This window comes from Peromyscus eremicus, chromosome 2 (assembly GCF_949786415.1).
Source record: "Peromyscus eremicus chromosome 2, PerEre_H2_v1, whole genome shotgun sequence".
Lineage (NCBI taxonomy): Eukaryota > Metazoa > Chordata > Mammalia > Rodentia > Cricetidae > Peromyscus > Peromyscus eremicus.
The window spans coordinates 39,565,456-39,590,983 of record NC_081417.1 but is presented as its reverse complement, the minus strand read 5'-3'; the positions used below and the strand labels follow the sequence as shown (position 1 = coordinate 39,590,983).

The 25,528-nt window shown below is 44.2% G+C and overlaps 1 protein-coding gene across 1 annotated transcript; it reads left to right on the top strand.

Annotated features, from left to right (window-relative positions):
* The first annotated feature begins 22,996 nt into the window (after positions 1-22,996).
* Positions 22,997-24,452, top strand: Rrs1 (ribosome biogenesis regulator 1 homolog). Its single transcript, XM_059254037.1, has one exon. The coding sequence runs from the start codon at positions 23,078-23,080 to the stop codon at positions 24,173-24,175; it is 1,098 nt and encodes a 365-aa protein (XP_059110020.1). The 5' UTR covers positions 22,997-23,077; the 3' UTR covers positions 24,176-24,452.
* Positions 24,453-25,528: the final 1,076 nt, after the last annotated feature.

Here is a 25,528-nt window from a genome sequence, read left to right as displayed (position 1 = left end):
TTAAATGCTCTCTATTTTAAGAGTCGCCTTGGTCATGGTGTCTCTTCAAAAACAGAACAGTAACTAAGACACCACACCTGGGTTTACCATTTGCTTTCTGCTCTTTCTTGCTGCAACATCTTAGAAAAGTTACTTACTCTGTGTTGATCTTGCCCCTCCCTTTCTTTTTGAGTCTGTCCTAGAACTCACTATGTAGATTAGACTGGCCTCAAACTTACAGAAATCTGCCTGCCTCTGCCTCCCAAGTGCTGGTATTCAAGGCATGCACCATGAGCCCAACTTCGATTTTCTTATCTGAAAAGCAGAGCTAGAGGATAAATAACACCTATGTCCTAGATAGTTTTATGTCAGCTTGACACAAGCTAGAGTCATCAGAGAAGAGGAAGCCTCAATTGAAAAAAAAAATGTCTCTATAAGATCAGGATATAGGCAAGCCTGTGGGATATTTTCTTAATTAGTGATTGATGAGGGAGGGCTCAGCCTATTGTGAGTAGAGCCACCTTTGGACAGGTAGTCCTGGGCTCTATAAGAAAGCAGGCTGAGCCGGGCAGTGGTGGCGCACGCCTTTAATCCCAGCACTCGGGAGGCAGAGCCAGGCGGATCTCCGTGAGTTCGAGGCCAGCCTGGGCTACAGAGTGAGTTCCAGGAAAGGCGCAAAGCTACACAGAGAAACCCTGTCTCGAAAAACCAAAAAAAAAAAAAAAGAAAAAGAAAGCAGGCTGATCAATCATACCACAAGGACACTTGCTCAACTATGTTCATAGCAGCATTATTCATAATAGCCAGAACCTGGAAATAACCTAACGCCCCTCAACTGAAGAATGGATAAAGAAATGTGGTACATTTACACAATGGAGTACTACTCAGATGTTAGAAAACAATGGCATCAGGAAATATAAAAACAAATGGATGGAATGAGAAAAAAAAATCATCCTAAGTGAGGTAATCGAGACCCAGAAAGACAAACAGAGGATGTACTCACTTATAAGTAGATTTAGCTATAAAGTAAAGGATAATTATGCTACAGTCCACAGACCCAGAGAGACTAGGTAACAAGGACGGCACAAGAAGAACACATGGATCTCCATGGGAAGGGGAAATAGAAGAGATTTCATCAGCTAACAGGGCAGGTGGGGATGGGAACACAAGAGACCAGGTGGAGGTGGGGTGAGGGGAGAGTACTGAAAGAGCCAACTGGAAAAGGGGGGCATTTCGGGGTCAGGTAGAAACCTAGTGCAAGGGAAACTCCCACGAATCTACAAGGATGACCCCAGCTAAGACTCTTAGCAATAGCAAATATAAAGCTTGAACTGGTCATCTTCTGTAACCAGGCAAGACTTCCAGTGGAGGGATTGGGACACCAACCAAGCCACATACCCTTCGACCTACACTCTGCCCTACCCATGGGATGTGCTGGGGTAAGGGTGGTGCAGAGATTGTGGGAGTGGCCAACCAATGACTGGTCTAGCCTGAGACCCATACCAGAGAGTGAGCCCACCCCTGACACTGCCTGAAGCACCAGGACCCAGAGGCTGGATGGCCCAGAGACCTAGGATAGAACTAAACACACTGGAAGATAAAAATTTCAATGTAATGATGCCTAAGGATATTCTTCTACACTCATAGATTGGTGCCTACACCAATTGTCATCAGACAGGCTTCATCCAGCAACTGATGGAAACAGATGCAGAGACCCACAGTCAAACACTAGGCTGAGCTCAGGGAATCCTGCAGAAGAGGGGGAGGAAGGATTGTATGAGAACAGAGGTCAAGGACATTGCAAGAAAACCCACAGAATCAACTAACCTGGGCTCATAGGGGCTCACAGAGACTGAACTGACAACCAGGGAGCCTGTATGGGACTGACGTAGGCCCTCTGCATATATGACAGTTGTGTAGCTAGGTCCTCTTGTGGGACTCCTAACAGTGGAAGCAGAGGCTGTCTCTGACTCTTTTGCTAGCTTTTAGGACCCTGTTTTTCATACTAGGTCGCCTTGCCAAGCCTTAATACAAGGGGAGGTGCTTAGTCTTACTGCAACTTGATATGCCATGTTTTGTCCCTATCTATGGGAGGCCTGCCCCTTTCTGAATAGAAGTGGAGGAGGAGTGGGGGAGGGAAGGAGGGAGGCCTAGAGGGAGAGGAGGGAGGGAAACTGCAGTAGGGATGTAAAATAAATAAGTAATTTAGAAAAAAAGAAAGAAAGAAAGAGAGCAGGCTGAGCCAGGCAATGGAAGCGCACACCTTTAATCCCAGCACTCTATCCCAGACCAGTCTCTGTGAGTTCAAGGCCAGCCTGGTCTACAGAGTGAGTTCCGGACAGCCAGAGCTATACAAAGAAATCCTGTATCAAAAAAAAACAAAAACAAAAAAAAAAAAAAAAAAACAAAAAATCAAACAAATAAACAAACAAACAAACAGGCTGATGAAGCCATGTAGATCGAGCCAGTGAGCAGCACCCCTCCATGGCTTCTGTATCAGCTCCTGCTCTAGATTCCTGTCCTGTTTGAGTTCCTGTGTTGACTTCATTTGATGATAACAATGATATGGAAGTGTAAGCTGAATAAACACTTTCCTCCCCAATCTACTTCATAGAATCTTGTACAATTTTAATGGGATGCAGCCTTTAAAAAGTTTAGCACAGTGCATGGGCCAATACATTGTATTATTAAAGGTGAGGACCACCAAATGTGTTTGCTTTCTGTTCTTAGTCCTAGTTGACAGACAGAATGCTTGGCTGTAGATCCATCTTCCTATTTTTCTCTCACCTCCTGCCTCTTTCTGCCTACCAACTCCCTCTCCAGATATATGTATGATATAACAATAAATACTCTCGAAGATTCACACAAGAAAACTGCGACCCTCTCTTCTTATGGGCTGTGACAGCAGTCTGGCAGGATCTGCAGAGGAACTGATTAACCTGGAAGATCCTTTGTGCTTACATCACGTGTGGTTGGGTATGGGAGAAGGGTGGCAGGAGACAGGACCAGTGCCAGCCATTCTCTGAAACACGGATAATGAAAACAACATCTCGTGACTGACTCCATCACCAAGACCACACAGTAGGCTCACGTCCACTTCCATATCTTTGATTTCACTGCCTGTCTCCTCTTTGTTACCCTCCCCCTCCCCTGCCACAGCTCACAGTGGCTGATATTTCAGGAAAGCCACATAAGGTTGCTAGTGAAGGAGAAATGGCGTGGGCTACCATGTGACCGTTTGCCTTCCTACTCCTGCCAGTAGAAACAGATACAGTGGGGAAACGCACTAACAACAAAACTGACGGATTGTCCTCATTCTTATGGCATGTTGTGTCTGAAGGCTTCTCAACAGCACCTGCGGTCACACAGACAAACTAAACTCATCATCGGGAGAGACTGAGAACTAAGAAGGGCAGTAAGCCCACCCGGCCTTCAGTCTCGTTCTCTTTCCAACTATCTCCAAGTCTTTTAGAGCTTTGGGGTGAGTGTTGGCAAAAGTGGGGAGAGTGTGCCTTGATCTTGACAAGTTCTTGTGGATAATGTCGCTTAATTCACTCTCTCTAAATGTCAGACTCTTCATGTCTACTTCCCTATGAATTAAAGTCATGGACTAATGAGGAATCCAGGACTTGACCACCTGTGACTAGACACAAATTTAACCTATGCCCTCCTGGATCTTTCTGTTTGTACTCTACATAGGTTTTACTATATCTTAGTATAAGCACTAAAGGCTTTATTGAAGTTAGAAAAATCTGAAATTTTTAGAACAGTTTGTCTTCAAGATCCATAGGCAATCAAAAAAAAAACTTTTTAATAACCAAAGCTATCAACCTCTCACTGGAAAATTTTAATCAGTATTTCTAATGAAATAAAGTGATTTGATTGTTCACCTGTATATCATAGGATTAGATGTTTTCAAACCAGCTTGTTCAAAAGCATGCAAAAAGTCAAGAATTAGATATAGTTTCCAGATCCCAAGATGGAGTTGAAGTGAGCAATCAGAGAAATGACACAATGTGAAGTAAGGCCTGGCCTGGGGAGGAGGCCCTGCCAAGCAGGCAGCAAAGTGACCCCTCACCCCTCACAGCAGAAACGCAACTCATCAGAGCTACTATCCCTTCAGTTTAAGAACAGCACTTAACAGGCTTATTTTAGAATCAGATTCATTATCATTTTTAGGAAATTTAATGATCTTAAGTCTCTTCTATACTATGTGTGACTGCGCCTAATTCAAGTTCACATCCTTTCGCAGAGAGGTGGGACATCGGTCCTAATTTTATCCACTAGTGTGACCAAAGACACAAAGCATCAGATTGGAGATCAGGAGACCTTGGTTCTATTTCAGGCTTGGTCATTGATTTCTGACTTTTCTTAAATGCCATGATTTTTTCCACTCATTATGTATGGGTATTAATGCCCGGCTTTGTCAGGTGTCATTAGAATAAATTATGCCATCATTATTCATTTAAAAACTATTGGGTGGCTTGGGAGAGAGCACCGCCAGTAAAGCACCTGCCAGACAATGAGGACTTGAGTTCAATCCCTATCACCCACACAAAAAACCCAAGCGTACCAGGACAGCCACTGTTGTGGTTTATAGGACTCTTTACAGCTGAGTAGGACTACTGATTGTTTTTCCCCATGGCAGCTTGCACAGTACCCGCCAACACTGTGAGAGCCAACCCTCAACTGGTCCCTAGTGGAGCAGCAGTGACACTTTTATCTCAGTGGTAGCTGTCTAATTGGACTTAAACTTCACTCAGTAGGATGGGATTCATGTCTGTGCTGTAAATCTAGCCAACCATCCATGGCTGGTGAGATCACGGACTCTAGAGGAGAACTTACTTGGATTCTTAACATTATGGTTACCTAAACAAGACCTGCATAATGACCACACTGGTCAACATGCTAACATGAACATGCCAACATGAACAGAGGAAATTTCACAAGGACCCATCCTTAGATGAAGAGCTACAAATAATCACTGGCTTTTGAAGAGAGAAGGAATCCTTTTTTTTTTTTTTTCCAGGGATGAGCTTCCTGATAGATTATCTAATCTCAAATGGTCAGCCCTAAACATACGTACATACAAACAGCATGCAATGGACCCAGGATGTATTAGATAGATAATAGATAGATAGGTAGGTAGATAGACAGACAGACAGACAGACAGATTGATGTATGGATGGATGGATGATAGGTAGATAGATAGATACATAGATAGATAGATAGATAGATAGATAGATAGATAGATAGATAATAGATAGGTAGATAGATAGATAATAAATAGGTAGAGAGATAGATGATAGATAGATGTAATCCACACATACATATATACACATAGAAACACATTCACAGAAAAAGAAAAAAAGGGAGCTGCTGAGTACATACTGTGTACTAAGTACTATCCTATTTGGAATAAATACAAAAACGAACAAGAAAGGTATGACTCATAACCTTATGTAAATTCTATTTACTTGATTTTTTTAATTTTTAAATTATTATCTTATTACTTTATGTGTATGAGTGTTTTTGCCTATATGCATGTCTTTGTACCACCTACAAGCTTGGTGCCTGTGGAAGCCAGAAGAGGCCATTGGATCTCCTGGAACTGGAGTTACAGAAGACTGTAAGCCACCATGAAGATGCTGGGAATTGAACCTGGGTCTTCTGGAAGAGCAGCCAGTGATCTTCTGAGACATCTCTCCAGCACTCAAATTATTATTTTTATTGTTCTTGGGGTACTCAGTGGTAGAACACCTGCCTAGTATGCAGGAGACCCTGGTTGATCTCAAAACTCTAGGATCCATTAGTTGATACATTTTTTCAGGAACCAGTGAGCACACACAAAGTCAGTAAGTCAACAACTGTTTCCTAAATATTACAATATGTAAGAACTATACTAACTATGACGACAAACACAAATATCCTTCACCAAACCCATGGCATAGTAAGAAGATAGAGGTCATGTTCATCACCTCATCCTGTTTCTCCTAAGTCCAGCACAGGATTCAGTGTGTGTAGCTGGAGTTTTCCTGTGTCCTGTCTGGCCTGCGGTCAGGACAAATCTCTCAGCCACAGTCCTACAGCCTTTTATAAAATAATCACACAGAGGCTTAATATTAATTATAACTGCTTGGTCATTTGCTCAGGCTTATTACTGACTAGCTCTTACACTTAAATTAACCCATAATTCTTATCTATGTTTAGCCATGTAGCTTGGTACCTTTTTTCAGTTCTGCCTTGTCTTCTTGCTTCCTCTGTGTCTGGTTGGCGACTTCCTGACTCAGCCTTCCTCTTCCCAGAATTCTCCTTGTCTGCTTATCCTACCTATACTTCCTGCCTGGCTACTGGCCAATTAGCATTTTATTTATCAACCAATCAGAGCAACATATTCACAGCATACAGAGCAACATCACCTATCAAGTGTGAGCCCCTCAAGGCACACAAGTGGTCAGGCCCTGCCCCCAGACTACTCTAACAGCCATAAGGGCCATGAGGGCAGTTTCCAGCCCCTCAAGAAGCAGGTGGCCAAGCTCTGCCCTACCTACAGAGCAGGGGGGGGAGCCCCAGATCAGGCCACAGAATCCCACAATCCCTGAGCTTGCCCCAAGATGAGGCCACAAAGCTCCCATCAACCCCAGGCCACTCTGGAAAGCCCCTCTCCCCACCAAGAAACCCTATATAAAGCCTGACTTCGGCTCAGTTCCCTGACGCTTCTCTTCGGAGCAGAGGCTGCCACCCTCCTGTGTTCTTCCTCCTAATAAAGCTCTGTGCGAGGTTTGTTTGTGGTGTGGCTTTGTGGTGTGCCTTAGCTCTCAACTGCCAGGATACTTTTCCCCTCAGAGCTGTAGCACATATACTCAGTATTCAATACTGCTATATATGAATTGTCAAGGAATGTGCATTATTTTCTTTAAGGCAGAATTTTGTTATATACGCCAGGCTGGCCTTAAGTTCATTAGCAAGTCAAGTAAAATCAGTGAGCTTCCTGTCTTGGCTTCCCCATTGGGATTACAGGCATGTACAATCATACCCAGCCCTCCTTCTTTAGTGTGTGTGTGTGTGTGTGTGTGTGTGTGTGTGTGTGTGTGTGTGTGATGTGAATGTATGCACACACACATTTGTATGTAGGAATGTGGGTACAAGCATACCATAGTGCATACATGCAGGTCAGAAGACAATCTCACATATCAGTCCCTGCCTTCTACTCTATTGGAGACAGGGTCTCTTGTTTACCTCCATGGACGCCAGGCTAACCAGCCTGTAAAGCTTCTGAGGATGCTCCAACCTTCATCTCCTATCTACCATGGAATTCTATGATTAGAGATGTTTGTGTTATACAAGTTCTAGGGATCTGAACTCAAGTCCTCATGCTTGAGTGGCAAATGTTTTTTAACCATGAACCGCCTGCCTGGCCCATCCATTTTGAAGAATTTTCTGCAGATATCTGAAATGGGAACAAAGCCTACTTTTGTTAAAAGTACAGACAGTGAATCTCATGTACATTCAGATCTGAAAACCACACACCACGTATCTACAACTCTGGGCACAGAGCTCGCTTGTTTGTACCACGACAATTTGTATATGTCACAAATAAGTCATCAAATAATAGCCCCAGACTAATGCATGTGAGTGGGATTTATAAATATTTTAAAAAGGCATTTTTCTGGGCAGGCTTCTGAATCATTTCCTGCATCACTTCCAAAGCAACCCTCATCTTTGGTTTGGGTAACCGTAACGCTTCAGGATACGCTGCTGTTTTTTCAGCTTTGAGTCTTCAGCACCAACATTTAAAAATCTAGATTCCCATGACATCTTCCCAGTTCTTTCTAACTTGATTTTTGTTTCTTTTACTATTCTTTTTTCACTTGCCACACTATTTTGACTACTCGAACAGGCACACACACCTGACAACTGGAGGATTACCCAGGTTTCCTTTAGAGAAAATGCTGGTTCCAGAAGACAGTAGAAGTACATTAACACATCCCTTAGGAAGTTATTTAAGGCTCGGGTTAACCTATAATTATTAAATAGTATTTCTAAGGTCTTCAGAGTGGGAAACCTGACTACAAAGAGCCAGACTGAGCTGCCCCTGCAGGCCGGCACTCCCCAGCAGCAGGGACTGTCATGTTGGGCAGGGGTGGGAGAGATCCCTCACATCCTCCCATCAGTGGCTAACTGATGGTCTGTCTAGGTTCATGAACATTTCCTGCAGGGACATTTGATGCTGGAGCTTGGATCCTCAACAGACAGGGAGTTCGGGGCTCTGACACACTGAGATGACATTTTCCATCTACTTTGTTGCAATGAAAGGAGAGAGAGATGGAAGAGGAAGAAGGGAGAGAGGGAGAGCAGGAGGGGAGAGAGGGAGAGACATACTCATGATATGCCAGGGAGAATTTGATATTTATTAGAGAATCCTAAGAAAGTACATTTACCATTTTTAAATAACAAAACCCAAACGTATTTCTAGGCCTTACCACTACCACCGCCAAAATCCTAAGTATTTCTGACTTCAGCTTTGCTAGGAAGAAATTTACATTTTAAATTATAGCAGTCACTCTTCATTTGTCTCAAATTCTAAAATAATAATGCACTACATTTAATAATTTGGTCATACAAAACATTAATATGCTTGATTTATAAGTTGTGTCTAAATTCAGCAAGAGCACATGAGAAGTGAGAGCCCAGAACAGAGATGGGATGTGAGAGAAACGTGGTGCCTGGCTGGAGGCAGCCTGAGGCCACCGGACCAGTACATCTCTAAAATGTCCTCAGACTTGCCTGAGAAGGGACCCAGGGGCACAGGACCCAAAAGAAGGGAAGGCAAATGGCTGAGTTGAGGGGACACTCTGAGGACACCCCGAGCTCCTGCACTGGTCTATTATGTCTGGTGCTGGTTGCATACAGCCCAGACCTTGATTAGAGACTGTAACAGGAAGCCCTGGTTTCCAAGTGAAGCTGGAAGTCTGTCTGCAAACCGAGCACAGCAGCTTCTCAAAATGAGTGACAGAACTAACACTAGCCATTCAAACCTTCATACTCAAGATTTTCTTGGCAGAAACTTAGTGTGAAGGCAGCAAACGGCTGTGGTTGGACATGTTCCGAGTGCCCTGTGCATTGTGGTTTCTAGCACCGCCCCCTGAGAAACAGCAGGGGGCGCTCAAGAGGTGGAGCCTGTGCGCTCTGGGAAGAATTAGTGTAGCTCCCCCTAGTGGTTTTTCTTGCAAGGTTGCTATGAAAGAGTAAGCCTGGCTTTTCTGTCTCTGTGGCTTCCTGTCTAATCTTATGTTATCCCCTCTAACCTGAGCTGCCATGGATGCCCTGCCATGATACGACTCAGCTGGAGGGCGGAATATTTACCAGAGCTGAGCTGATTTTAGCATCATATTCTTGAATCTCTGAAACTGGGAGCTAAATAAACCTTTACTCTTTATATATTACAGAGCCTCTAGTATGCAGTTATAGCAATCGAAGTCTGACTAGTACGAAAACAAGGTAGCTTTGGTTTGGTTTGGTTTTCTAATTTACTGCTGGTTACTACTCAGTCTATCAGAAAGGATTTCTTAAATATTTTTGCTCCCCATTTTAGTTTTCTAGGAATTTTTTAGATTTCTTTGTTCTATTTCATGTGTGTGTTTTGTCTGCATGATGTCTGTGTACCACATGCATGCCTGGTGCCCACTAAGTTCAGAAGAGGGTGTTGCATCTTCTAAAACTGTAGTTACAGTAGGTTGTGAAATGCCATGTGAGTTCTGGGAATTGGAGAGTAACAAGTGTTCTTCACAGCTGAACCATCTCTCCAGCCCCATCCCCTCGTTTTTAAAAGGGTAATTTATAAGACTGTTTCTCTCTGAAAGGTCTTCAATTTCACTTTCAAAATATAGAGGCATGTTGTTACTTTTCCTTTTTTTAACACAAGGGTGTAGGCCATACCTGTTCAATGGTAGGAACTGGGATTGATCCTGGGGTTTATGGGAAAGGGGTTAATACATGAACCAAACTACATTACAATATCTGGACTGGCTGCCATACCTTTCATGACGTCTGCCTTCCCGAGGTGACATTTTGTCTTTCCAATTAGACTAATAGCCTCTGCACTACAGTCATCTCATCTCTCTGTGGCACCTGTGTGCTATGGCATTAGCGAGTCACCAAGTATTTGTTGAGTCATGATTGACACAAGCTAGAGAGGGGGAAGTAAGATACTCGATTACATGTCCGTTTTCAAGGCAGCAAAACGTAGGAGATGCTGTCACAGAGACTCACACAAACAGCTGCAGTGTGGAGTTTACATATATGGCTAGCCTGGGAGCTATAAGCTGGTAGAAACATAATGTAACAAAATGTTCTTAACATTTATTTGCTTAGAAAAACTGGAGAAATCAAGATGCGGAAGATATTGATAGTGTCTGCTAAACTGTCTGTTATTAAATATATTGTCGAGGGAATAAATCTTTTTGTTGCATAGTGTAAGAAATGGCTTTTAACAAGATGCTGAAAGTAGAGAGATAAGGGAAAAGATAGTGATAACATGCTCTTTGTTAAAACAGCAGCTGCCACTTCCCTCATCTCAATCCTATTAAGACAACAGGGGCAAGAAAGATGAATAATCCCTGAACATTTCACACTGTATAGTTTTTAACTGAAGGATGTGCTGCTGTCTTATCTCACAGCACTCACAAGAAACACTTTACTAGACTGTCTCAAAGAAACTCTGTTTTAGTAAAAGCTTAAAAAATTATCCCTCCACACGAGTATTTCCAACAAGTCAATAATGATACAAAAATAATATAGCATGCCTGTGCCTGGCATACCCCAGGACAGCAGGAATATGGATGTCATGCCCCACATTCTTTCCTTCCTCCCTGTCTCCAGAGACAAGCACAACAGCACACCATCCTCTTAAGGAAAGGATGCAGCCGAACGTGATGGTTCATCCCTCTCCTGGTCCAGCCATCTCCACCTTCCCCCATCCCCTCCACGTCTATTGCATCTTGTCTGCCAACTGCTCTCTCTCTACATGGTCAAGGCTCAGTCCTCCCCCACCACCACCTACTGCAGCCATCTCCTGTCTGGACTTTCTGCCCCGAGTCTCCTCTGCTTCAATGTCACCAGAGTGGATGCTCCACAAACTAGAAACACGATATTTTCATTCCACCAGCCCCTCAACACCTACAGTATCTGGAAGGCCGGAATGCTGTCTTACATCCTTACAACTCAGCACAGATGCTGCCACACCGTTGAAAAATTTTGGAACAAAAGGTGTCATGAACCTTTGTAACCTGGTCCACAGTCTCTCCAGATAAGTTCACAGCTCTGAACTGTTCTGTATCTTTGATGAAGCCATTTTGTATTTAAAAGATTCTTTATATATTGGCTCAGTGGTGAGGTGCACTTGTTGCTCTTGCAGAGGACCTGGGTTTATTCCTAGCACCCACATCAGGTGGCTCACACCGCCTATAACTCCAGCTCCAGGGGATTTGATGACTCTGAGGGCACCTGCACTCACAAGTGCATGCATGTGCACACACACACACACACACACACACACACACACACACACACACGCATGCACTTCACATAATTAAAAATAAGATAAAAGCGTAAATATATTCTTGACCCATTTTTATTCTGCCCTCTCCTCCCCAGCTGCAGATGTCTTCTGAATCTCAGACATTTGTGTTCAATCATAGGTATCTGATGAACGAATGAGTGAGTGAAAACGAGCTAACAATTTTCCTAAGCACCTGCCTCTGTTCCTACAAAACCTTAACCAGACTTCCCCATTAACATAATTCCAGACTCACTTCTTCATGCTTATGTTACATCAAAACCTAATACTGCTCAGCATAATGGAGCACACCTTTTTTTTTATTAAGGAATTTTTTTATTGATTTTACACACCAATCACAGATCCCCCTCTGAAACACACCTTTAATCCTAGCACTCAGTAGGGAGAGACAGGAGGATCTCTGTGAGTTCAAGGCCAACCTGGTCTACACAGCAAGCTCCAGGACATCATAGACCCTGTCTTGAAAAACAAATAATATAGTAGTTGGCTAAAAGATGCTGGATGCACATTTCTAGTATGCTTACAGCTTCTTTGTCTACTTTCTCATCTAAAACATAGAAATGAGAAAATACAGCATGTATTTAGGAACAGGGAAAACCCAGAACATAAAACGTTTATGTATGAAGAAGCAGAGAGGTGTGAGTTGAATGATGAGTTTTCATGTACTGTGCTTCACTGTCATTTAATAAATAAACAGCTCATAAAAGGTGTGTGTGTGTGTGTGTGTGTGTGTGTGTGTTGCACTGTTAAGATACAGGCAGTGCTACTTATACCTAAGACACTTTGTTCCCAAGGAAACAGGGTCTAACAGTTAATGGAGACACCTCTGGTATCTTGTTTCAAACTTCAAGAGGATCCACCTGCAACAGCAAAAACTGCTTTCTCAAGCCTGAGGTGGTGCTGAAGTTCTCCGAGAGAGGACCAGAAGATGGACACTGCCCTCCTCAGCGTTAGGGACAAGCTGCTCGGAGACTCCAGATGCCGTCCTCCTGGGATGCAGCTCCCTCCCGCTGACGTGAGCAGGCACGCAAAGTGCAGACTAGTACTACATAGATGAATCCTACCTAGCAAATTTAACTAGGAGAACAATCTAAAACATAGGGGTTGGAGAGATGGCTCTTCCAGAGGTCCTGAGTTCAATTCCCAGCACCCACAGAGCAGCTCACAATCTGATGCCTTCTTCTAGTCTGCAGACATACATGCAGATAAAGCACCTGTATAAATAAAAATAAATCTTTATAAATAAATAAAAAAATAAATCGATATATATAAAATGACCATTTTGGGGTAGATCTATTTGAAGGAAAGAAATGTTTTGGTGCATTAAAAGAATAAACTTTACTTCTGGACTTAAATACCCAAGAAAGGGAACAACTCAAAACCACTACTGCTGAAAACCCAGGTAGTTTCCCAAGTTCCAACAATTGAACTAAACAGGGTCATCAACATCAAACAGAGACAAAAAAAAGGGGGGGGGGTACCCACAGGGAAGCAGCTCTGAGGAACACACACAAACAAAAGCACCATTTTACAGAGCGAAGAAAAGGCAAGATGCCACAATAAAAATAAATTTTCTTCTTTTCCAAGCAAAAAAGAGTCAAGAGATTTCAAGCTGCAGGACAGGCAGGATTAATGGAAAATGTAGGCACTTTCTGTTGAAATGTCTGAGCTTCAAAGATGAAGGTGTGCGTGCATGCGTGCATGCGTGCATGCGTGCATGCGTGCATGCGTGCATGCGTGCGTGTGTGCTGGAAATGGATTTGTTACCTTAAAAGGAAAGAATGAGCTGAGGTGACAGCCCTGTCAGTAGAGTGCTTGCCCACAAGCACGAGGGTCTGAGTTCTGACCCCAGCAAGCACACAGCGGCACTGACATATTATCCCAGAGCTGGGGACATGGGGTCCCTACTCCTGGGACACACTGGCCAGTCAGCCTACCAAACCAAGTGAGAGCTGTAATTGAGAATTCCTGGGGCTGGAGAGATGGCTCAGCCATTAAAGGCTAGCTTCACAACCAAAAACATCGGGTAATTTCTGGAAGGAGCTGCGTCTGCAAAGACTGACTGGAACTGCAGAGACGTGGCCAGCCTGGAGTGTTGCAGGTCCAGAGTCACTCTCTGCCAGCTTCTGTGTCAGAACTGACATCCTGTGACTGTGTACATAAAAACCTTTGCGGTTTAACTTAGTAGACTACTAGTTTTCCCCAACCCAAAGGCTGAGAATGTCACCAGACAGCATCTGAGGCCTGGAGTTGAGACTCCCCATCCTGCTGTAACCACCGCAGGGAACAAGATCCAAGCGGGGAGGCATCTGACTCTCCCTCTCCTGCATACACACACCAATATGAACACACACACAATGGTCGGAGCAAAATGAAAAAGGGAAGAGGACTGGCATTGCTGTCACAGTTCTCACCGGCAGTATTAGAACCCGGAGGAAGGCACGGAGATAGCACTGAGGCCAGAGGATTGGGCCACTGTGTGCAGAGGCCCTGCAGGGCCCGAGGGTGACCTATGACCCCAATACTAAAACACACAGGGAAGATGTAAGAGGCTAACGACACACACAGCATGTACTGCACAAGACCACACATGTGCAAGGAAAGCCTGTGCTATGCAAATGGCCCAGGACGTCTGAAATGAAGCTCCCATCCTTAGCACAGCTTAGCCCTCTGAGCTACTGACCCCTCCATGCTCCAGCCTGCTTCTTACCTGGGCAGTGAATCTTCTAGTAACATGTCTCTGCTTCCACTACCGCCCGCCCAGCTCTGTCCAAGTTCTTACTCCAGGACACAAGAACCTAGAACCCCTCCAGAGGACCCGACTGAACTCCAGTATCAGTATTTAGAGACAATGATTCAAGAATTCTGTGTCTGATCCAAACATCATTTATCTGGATGTGGAGGGGCCCTGTCATTGAGGGTCCCCTCCCCTGGATTTTCCAGCACTCCGTGGCTGAGCCAGTGACAAATCTGAATGCCTTATTCTTACAGCTCAGACCATAAAGGAAGTCAAAGGTGATTTTAAGATTTAAAATTTTTCATTTCTCTGTATATGTGTCTGTGTGGGTATATGACACATCTGTGCAGGTGCCCCTGATGGCCAGAAGATGCCAGAGAGGGATGATGAATTCCCCTGGAACTAGAGTTACCGGAAGTTGTGAACCATCCAACATGGATGCTGGGAACAGAATTGGAGATCTCTGTGAGAGTAGTGCACACTCTTAACCACCAAGCCATCTCTCCAGCCTCAAGAAATACTTTTAAACATAAAAGATATACCTTATCTTTTATACATAAAACATATATAAACATAAAACATGTATTTTTAAATATGAAAGAATTGTATTTTTTTACCATCCACACACCCTTTGACTGGAAATAATTTGAGACAGAAACTCTTCAATCAGGAGAAAATGTAATCTAAGTATTCATGGACATGATGAAGTACATTAGGAATGATGGTGATCTGTGACTCTAGTAAAACCCCTTGTAAGTTCATAGTGATATTATTCTATAGAATTAAAAGAAGGGAAAAGGAGCTCATTGCTAAAGAACAGGAATGGAAACAAAAGACGGAACAAATACTGGCTTTGAAGTGCAGCAAGAACCATTACCACGCAACCAACCTGGCAAATGCATTATCGTAAGATAAGTATGTCGAATTTGGGTCACCTTGCATTGTTTTATTTCTGAAACAGAATCTCACTATGTGATCCAGTCTGACCTTGAACTCACATCCTCTTGCCTCAGCTCCCAAACACCGGGATTATAAATTGTACCATCAAGTTCAGATTTAATTTGTAATTTTTTAAAATAAAAGTAAAATACTAGCTAATAAGAGTAAATAGCTTGATGAACGGTGACCATTCTGTAGCGTATTAAGGCATTAACCTTAGACTTCACTAAATTGATTATAATCAAAAGAAAACTTGAAAAAAGTGTCTAACTTCAAACAATTAGAAGAAATAAATAATGGGAAACAAATTCTCATTCAAGATAAATATGGAGGGAGATAGGAATGGGGACCAGACAAATAAAAGGGTTAAAGACAGCAAATTTCCGCAAATCCTAAACTCCAGGGACTACTAATGACTAAGCTATCAGATAAAGATAGACTGTCAATAGGTGTTTGAAAATCTGGCTACTTCAGTGACTGGGAAGCACCGCCCAAGCAGCCCATTGCCTGTGGAGCCTGCAAAATCCTCCGTAGATGATCTGGAAGACGCAGCAAGACCTTCGCAAGAAATAGTTAGAAAGACAATAACACTTTTTCTTTTTGTAAATTGATAAAAAGATTCTAGTAGGGAGTTTTACTTTTGCTGGTTGTTTTACTTAGGGTTTCTATTGCTGTGAAGACACACCATGACCACGGCAACTCTTTAAAGGCAAACATTTAATTGGGGTTGGCTTACAGTTTCAGAGGTTTAGTCCATTATCATCATGGTGGGCATCATGGCAGCATGCAGCATGCATGGCAGCATGTTGGAGAGGTAACTGAGATTTCTGCATCCAGATCAGCAGACAGCAGAAGAGAGAAACTGAGCCTGGCTTGAGCTTCTGAAACCTCAAAGTCCATCCCCAGTGATACTCTTTCTCCAACAAGACCAAACCTATTCCAACAAGGCCATACCTCCTAATAGTGCTACTCCTTGGTGGCCAAGCATTCAAATCTATGAGCTTATGGGGCCATTTCTATGCAAACCATCACATTCTACTCCCTGACCACTATAGGCTTGGAGCTATATCAAAATGCAAAATGCATTTAGTACAACTTCAAAAGTCCCCATAGTCTGTGACAGTCTCCATACTGCTATAACACTCAACACTGTCCAAAGTTCAAAGTCTCTTCTGAGACTCAAGGCAATCAACTATAATCTCCTATAAAATCAAAATCAGAAAGCAGATCACATACTTCCAACATGCAACAGCACAGAATATACATTACCTTCCAAAAGAGAGTAAAGGGAACATAGTGACCACACTGGACCAAAGCAAGACCAAAAATCAGCTGGACAAACTCCAAACTCTCCATCTCCATGTCTAATGTCAAAGTGCCCTTCAGATTTCCAACTCCTTTCAGCTTTGTTGACGGCAACACACTTCTCTCTGTTGGGCTGGTTTCACTCCCTGTTAGCTACTCTGGCATCTCCAACATTTTGGGGTCTCCAGTGAAATCCAGGCTTCACTTTCACAGCTTCACACAATGGCCTCTCTAGACCTCTATGCAGGGGCACACCTGGCCTCAGCAGCTTTCCTTAGTCATGGAGAGAGAGTCCATAACCCCTCTCTTGTATCCTTGACTCTAAGGCCAGAACTGTGGCTGACACCGCCAAGTTCTGCTGCTTGCTGGGCCCCCTCATTCAAACACATTTTTACCAGCTTTCTGTTTTTGATAGTTTCCTTCACTGCCTGAGCCTGGCTGTTCTGGAACTCACTCTGTTGACCAGGCTGGCCTCACACTCAGATACCCTTATCTTACCACCACACCCACCCTTAGCTTTTCTTTGATTCCTTTTCACATGTTGGAAGCTTAGCTGGATGGGGTCTTGCTCTGACGTCACCACTCACTTTATTCCACTTAGCATCAGGCTTTTCTTTAACCTGTTTAGACTTCCTGGTATCCCTTTCCTCTTTAAACTGTACAGTTTGTATTTTTCCTTGCTCAGCTTGCTCCTTTTCTTTATAGATTTGCATAAGACTGGCTACAAATTACCACACGACACAGTCAACACTAAGCTGTTTTGAAATCTCTTCTGCCAACACAATCCAAAACTCTTCGATTTAGCTTCAGGCAAACTTTTTGGACAAGGGCAAAAAGCAGCCAGTCTTTGCCAAAGTATCACGAGAATGGTGTCTAGGCCACATACTAATATTCTTCTCCTCTGAAACCACTTAAGCCAGCCCCCAACAGTTCAAATCACCCTCAGCACCACTGTCTTCCATGCTCCTACTAGTATGTCCCATGAAGCCCCCCGCTTAAAACATTCAGCTGCTTTCCTAATCCAAAGTCTCAAAGTCCATATTCCTCCAAACAAAAGCATAGCCAGGCCCATCACAGCAATAATCAGTCCCTAGTACCACACCGGTTTTACTGTGTTTACTCTGAGAAGCCTTGTTTCCTATCCTTCAGAGCAGCAGTTCTCAGCCTGTGGTTTACAACCCCTCTGCAGAAAACATAGCTATTTGCATTATGATTCATAACTAACATAATTACAGTTATGAAGTAACAACAAAAACAATTTATGGTCGGAGGTCACCACATGAGAAACTGTATTAAAGGGTCGTATTAGGAAGGTTGAGAACCACTGCTTTAGAGCATGCTGAGTTTAATTTACAGCTTATTAAAGTGTGCTTGGGGGTGCTAGCAGTGGTGTGGGTGTGTGAGCCAGCCCCACGCCACACTAACCACCTCATGGCTCTTCTCAGCTGATGGCTTCTGGCACTGATCCAGCCAGAGAAAGACTCATCCTCCTGTGGGGGGCTGGCCACTAGGAATTTGATCATGTTCCACTGAATATATGGACAACACAAATGGACTTGTTTTTTGCGGGGGAAGGGGAATGGGGGAAAGGGGGGCGGGAGTGGACATGGAACACCCGGGAGATAAGTGTGATCAGGGTACATGATATAAGATTCTCAAATAATCAATAAGAAATAATTTTTTAAAAAAGTAGCTGGGTGGTGTGAATCAGGCCTTTAATCTCAGTACTTGGGACACAGAGGCAGTGGATCTCAGTGAGTTCGAGGCCAAATGGTCTACAGAGTGAGTCCCAGGACAGCCAAGGCTGTTAAACAGATAAACCCTGTCTCAAAAAACCAAAAAGAAGAAGTAAGTGTGCTTTCCAGATGAAAACTATCTTTATTGCAATTTGAAGGCAGGGAAACTTTGATCTTTTTTTTTTTTTTTTTAAGATTTATTTATTTATTATGTATGCGTGAACACCAGAAGAGGACACAAGATCTCGTTACAGATGGCTGTGAGCCACCATGTGGGTGCTAAGAATTGAACTCAGGACCTCTGGAAGAGCAGCCAGTGTTCTTAACCTCTGAGCCTGAGCCATCTCTCCAGCCCTGAAACTTTGCTCTTTTAATGAACAATTCCTTTAGCTGATGGTGTGGTCACTGTTGGACAGTGGTGTCACTAAAAAGATTTAAGTTGTCAGAAATTAGCTGCAAATGTCAGGACAGTATTCTCAGTGCCGGCAAGGATGTCTTCAAATGCACAGCTCCTATCTTAGAACCATGATTAGCGTTACAATAATAAACTAACATAATCTGAGATAAAATCTAGTTTCTTACCATAAGCAGACCTAAAACACAAAGGCATTGAAATCCTAGTTTAAAAGAATATTAATACCAGGAAAATACAGAGCAGTGTAAAAAACAAAGTATACATGCAAGAACCTTGAACATGGTAGCAGAGAAGACAGAGGTCCAAATACATACAAACATCTGTATACATGTACACACACTCATACATACACATAGACATATTCAAAGTCCAAAAATTGGTGAAATTAAATTGAGCATGTAAAAGTTTTATTTAAAATAAAAAACAAGAGGTGAAGGAAAATTTATTTTTAAAAATAAATTTTAAGGAGCATTAATTAGTTAATAAGATGGAAAACAAAGGCACAATAAGATGTATCAACTGGACGAAAAGAGAATCTTTGAAATAAAATAATAACATAGAAAATATTATGGTAAAACCAATATAAGAAAAAGGTAAAATAAGGAGGTTCGGGAGATGCTCAGTCAATAAAGTGTTTGCTGGTTAAGCATGAAGACCTGAGTTCAGTCCCCAGCAACACATCAGAGGGCAGACATGGTAACTTGGGCTTATAATCTAAGCACTGGGAAAATAGACAGGATTACTCCTGGGCCTTGCTGGCCGGCCAGCCTAGCTGAGCAGATGAGTCCCAAGTCTCAGTGGAAGATCCTGTCTCCAAAAACCCAAGCTAGACGGCTCCTGAGGAACACCCTAAGTTGTCCTCTGGCCTCCACACTCAAGCACACACACACACACACACACACACACACACACACACAGAGGAGACAGAGATGAGACAGAGAGAACTGAGATAGCAGAGATGAAGAAGAGAAGAGAGACACAGTACAGCCCAGAACTGTCAGGGCCAGAAGAAGGACTTCAACAGAGGTCCGTGACATCGGAGTCTAAACTCATAAGCACTCTACTGTTACAGTGGACTGCTTCCTCACTGTTTCCTGTCTGGATGTACTTACTTAGATGTCCTTATTAGACCATACATTCCTTGAAAAGAAGGACTGTGTTTTATTCACTTAGGAGACATTTATTGAGTACTAATCAATAAATATTATGGGTACTATTCTAGTATGTCCTAGGCACAACACCTACTGCAGAGATCAGGACAAACTCCCCAATCTTGAAGTTAACTTTAGATAAATGAGAGGGGGCAAAGGAAATAAACAAACACTACAAACATAATAAAACAGTTAATGTGATGGAGGGAGAGACTTCTTTAGATGCTGAGCTACCATAAGGGAGTCAATTTTCAAATCAGAGTGCCATGAACCAAGATTTTACACAGCAGCGGGCTTAAGAAATGGTTTCTTTTTTAACCGTTTGTGTGTTTGTGCACAATAATGTGGAGGTCAGAGGACAACTTGTAAAAGTCACTTCTCTCTTCCCGCCATGGAGGTTTCGGGAATCAAACTCAGGTCAGCGGGTTTGATGGCCAGCACGTTAACCAGCCTAGCCATCAACACCTCGGGCCAGTAATTTCAAGAACACAGGCAAAGAAGTAGCTCATTTTAAAAAGGTCTGAGACATCCAGGGAACTTTTCAATATCAGACATACACCTTATCTCAGGGAAATAGATGAGCTTTCTAAGTGAGAATCACAAGTGAGGTCATCTCACACAGAAAAGTCTATTCATGGCCCAGGAGGAGGATGTCCAGAGAGGAAAGTGCTTTATAAAAAAAAATAGTATTGGAACACCTAAAGAATACAGGACTGTACCAAGAGGAAAAGATCACAGAAGCGAGTTGTAAAACCTACCTAGTTAAACCCTTCAAACCAGTAAGGTAGAGCCTGAGACTTAAACCGTGCTCCCGTTGACATCCCAAAGGAAACCAGGAGCACCCCTAAATTCAGTTTGTCCATCCCTAATCCACACATCCTAGACAATGAGACAAAGGAAGTCAGGCCCGGGAAATGCCGGGTCATTGTTTACACATCCCAAGCCACTGATCTTCCGCAGCTTCAGCGGCTCCCAAGGCTGGAGAGGCTGCGGATGCTCAGATTCCCAAGGATGCAGGGACACCTACTTGCCACAAGGAGGCTCTTTTCCTTACTGTTTCCCTTTGGCAAGTGAAAACATCTAGGTAAGAAAAGTGTAGCCTACAACAGCTTTTGTTTCTATTGTTCTCACTTTTCCTGGTAGTCTACAAAATAATGGGTTAATCTTTAGAAACAAACTACTGTTAGCAGGAGCCAACAGCTAATGCTTATTAGGTATCAACATAACCTCCATGTATTTTTAATGTGGCAGCACAGAACATTTAGGAGAAAAACGGAAACTTCAATTGCCAGGATTAATATATACTCACACAGGGCCCACAAGTATAATGAAAACTGAACATTGTTTTCCTTAAGACAAAGTTACTGAGGACTCAATTGCTGGGTCTTAAGTGAATCCACTCTTTAAAAAAGAAAAATGTTGCTATGTATGGTGGCACACACTTTTAATCCCAACAGAGAACTCTGTGAGTTCAAGGCCAGTCTAGTCTAGTCTATACAGTGAGTTCCAGTCTAGTCAGGGCTACATAATAAGATCCTCCCTCTCTCTCTCTCTCTCTCTCTCTCTCTCTCTCTCTCTCTCTCTCTCTCTCTCTCTCACACACACACACACACACACACACACACACACACACCATGAAGGCTATTTGTTTATTTAGTTAGAGACAGCTATATAGCCGAGGCCGGCCTCAAATTCAGAATCCTCCTGCATGCACAGATAATCAACATACTACCATAACCAGTTAGGATTTCTTGCTCATTGAAATCTTGCTTTCATAAATTTAAATGCAGTTAAAAATAATTATTTAGTAAGTAGACCTAAATTTTCTATCTTATTGGCTACACTGAGTACAAATACCTCTAAAATTCTAGAACTACAGCTTTTCTTTATACATGAATCTCTCATCTATGAATTAACCTCCTTCTAAGAGTAGCATCTCAAAGCAAACACAAATCTCATTCTCTTGGGATATGGTGTTTTATGAATAAGAAAATCATCTCACAGGTGGTGATGAGTATGGCAAGTGCAGAAAGCTTCATTGATCAATTTTTAGAAAACAAAGACTATTAAGCCTTTCCAGACAGCAGAACAAGCAGACTCAGTTTCAGTGTTAAAAGTTCCCTGTAGACAAAGGTGCAGTGTTTGGATGCTACTCTCTCTGCTTCTCCACAAACTACACAACATCTGATAGAGATGCCTTTGTGGTTTCCTTTTGAAATAATGGATTTTTAGTAAGGTTTCTGACTAAAACTGAAGCAAATTTTGTCATGATTAAGACATTTTTCAAAAGTAGGGCTGGAGAGATGGCTTATGGGTAAGAGCATTTGCTGTACAAACATAAAGACCTGAATCCAAATACTCAGGCCTCAACTTCCTATTGAACAAAAACTGCCATTTGGTTTTCACTGACTCGTAAGCCTTCTTTAAAGCTTATCAACACATTTGCCTTTAAAGTAGTCCTGGATAGGAAGTACTACCAGAGACTCCATCTTTCATGATTTTTCAGGCCTAAATAAATATCCTAGGATCAAACAGTAGCACAGCCAGAATCGGAGCCCAGGCCACGAAACCTGCAAAGTTCAGCGTTCTGCCCAGAGAAGAGTGCGAGTCCTCAGCAACCTGGGGTCCGTGGACGCTCGCACCACTCCGCACAGCCTAACTGCCAGCCTGCTAAATCACAAAACAATCTTCTATACCTGCCTTTAAGTATATTCGTGGGATCTGTCTCCGCTCACACCTTGAACACGCACAGAGAACGGGTAATAACTCTGGGGAGAAAAACTGTCTCGCCCCAGGAGGAGATGGTTAGTCAAACACCTTTGTAATACACTTATCCGCAGACAGTGTTAAGCACGCTCCATCCTGAAGCTACGATTCCCGCAACCCCAGGAGTTTGAGCAGCCCGCGTCCTACAGCGACCGCCCCCGCCCCGCAGCATGCTGGGAAACGTAGTCCCAGCCGGGCGCAGAGCCTATTAGTCTTCCAGCAACGAACCCCCAGGGCCAGTCCGGTCCACATCCGGTTACGAGCCCAGGTCCCGCCTCTAAACCCATCAGCTCTCCAATGCCGCCCCCTGCCGGCCTTTCCCTAGCCGCCCAACTGTGAGCCGGTTCCGGGTAACCCGGAAGTGAACATTGCTCTTCCGGACTACGAGTCCGGACGTCCGCACGTGGTTGCCGGTTGCTGTAGTGGAGTTACTTTCTGCTGCTGCTGCCCCAAGTTGGGAAGCGGGGGGCCATGGACGGCCAGAGCGTGGAGGAGCTGCTGGCCAAGGCGGAGCAGGAGGAGGCGGAGAGGCTGCGGCGCATCACGGTGCACAAGGAGCTGGAGCTGGAGTTCGACCTGGGCAACCTGCTGGCTTCGGACCGCAACCCCCCGACGGGGCTGCGCCAGGCCGGACCCTCGCCCGAGGCCGAGCTGCGGGCCCTGGCGCGGGACAACACGCAGCTGCTCATCAACCAGCTGTGGCGGCTGCCGACCGAGCGCGTGGAGGAGGCGGTGGTGGCGCGCCTGCCGGAGCCCGTCACCCGCCTGCCCCGCGAGAAGCCGCTGCCCCGGCCGCGGCCGCTCACCCGCTGGCAGCAGTTCGCGCGCCTGAAGGGCATCCGTCCCAAGAAGAAGACCAACCTCGTGTGGGACGAGGTGAGTGGCCAGTGGCGGCGCCGCTGGGGCTACCAGCGAGCCCGGGACGACACCAAGGAATGGCTGATCGAGGTGCCTGGCGGCGCCGACCCCATGGAAGACCAGTTCGCCAAGCGGCTTCAGGCCAAGAAGGAGCGCGTGGCCAAGAACGAGCTGAACCGGCTGCGGAACCTGGCCCGGGCGCACAAGACGCAGATGCCCAGCGCAGCCGGCCTGCACCCCACGGGACACCAGAGTAAAGAGGAGCTGGGTCGCGCCATGCAGGTGGCCAAGGTCTCCACCGCTTCGGTGGGGCGCTTCCAGGAGCGCCTCCCCAAGGAGAAGGCGCCCCGGGGCACCGGCAAGAAGAGGAAGTTTCAGCCCCTCTTTGGGGACTTGGCAGCGGAGAAGAAGAACCAGTTGGAGCTACTTCGAGTCATGAACAGCAAGAAGCCTCAGCTGGACGTGACGAGGGCTACCAACAAGCAGATGAGGGAGGAGGACCAAGAAGAGGCCGCCAAGAGGAGGAAAATGGGCCAGAAGGGCAAGAGAAAGGGGGGCCGGCAGGGACCTTCGAGCAGGAGAAAAGGGGGGCCGCCGGGCCAGGGAGAGAAGAGGAAAGGAAGCTTGGGAGGCCAGAAGCACTCCAGGCCTCCCGCTTTCGGTGGCAAGAAGAAAGGAGTGCCGCACCAAGGTGGGAAGAGGAGGAAGTAGTAGTCTCCCCCCCGGACCTGTTCTGCAAAGCGAGGACTGTCTGAGCTAAGGGTTAAATTGTGCACACCACCGCAGGCTGGTGCAGGGGGCAGCTGCCCCCATTGGAGATTAAAGGGACCGGCTTGGCTCCCCTCGGGAGAGTCGGTGCTGGACTACGAATAATCTCTTCCCCACAACAGAGACACTGGCTGGAAATTAAGGGCATATTTTGAGAACATGAGAATTAGAGAAATAATGTGGTCAGAATCAGGAGTAAGTTAACCGCCTGCTTTTTTTTTTTTTTTTTTTTTTTTTTATCTTGACTTTGGATAGTCGGTAAGAGTTGATCAGATTTCTGGGGCATAGTAGATTGGTGTCAACATTTTTGCATTATTTTTGTAACAGAGCTTGTGTATTTATCAAAGCAGGGAGAATGGGAAAAACCAAGTCTACCTGTGGTTTACAAGTGTTGTAAAGGTTACTTAATAAAAGTATGTCCACACCTGGCGTCCCTTTTAACTTTTATTGTCAGTAGAAGATGTACGTGAAGCCGATGACCTGGGTGCCAATATAGCGTGTGCTGGAAAAAAACACAAAGTAGTTACAGTGGTTACAGGAAGGCCACTTGTGTTCGGAAAGCTCCGAAGTTCTTTTGGCACTAACTATAGTATTAAAAGCATAGTACACTGCTGTTTGTGAAGGTGATGCGTTTGGCCTAATGGACATGTTGCTTTACATGGTAATTTGGAACCATAGTAAATAATGGTAATTAACCTTGTTACTCCAAAAAATACTTGTCATTTTGTTGATAACCGGTGGTTTTTGATTAACTGACTTGGGTTTTAGTTTTTAGCCTGTGCTGGCCTGGAATTGACTATGTGGCCTGGGCTGACCTGGAACTTGAGGCCTTGTGACTCTGTCCCCAAAGGGCTGGTATTATAAACGAGCGGGCACACCCAGCAGGAGATTTCATGGTTAATGCTGTCCTGGGTGTTTTCCCTTATCACTGTCTTATTTTGATCTTAATAAACTTATCTTTGCATAAATATCTCCTGAAAATTATTAATAGCAAATCCAGCATTGAGGGAAGGGTGTTTTCTGTAAATGGAGTGGCCACCACCCTGCTCTTTTTATCTGTCAGTTGACAGCAGGTTTGGAACTAGGAGTTGGGCTGTCGGTACTTTTTTATGTTTCATATTTATAAGGTTACTTTAGAAAATGCAAGGAAAGCTCAAATCATTTCATAATACTCAGTTGTTACTGGCTTTGGATAATGTGCTAACAAAGTTCCTTGGACTTGGCCATCTTTAGAGACCCCTTCCACTGGCTGCGGAGCCCTGCTGGTTCACAGTTCTAAGTATTCATCTTGAGAAC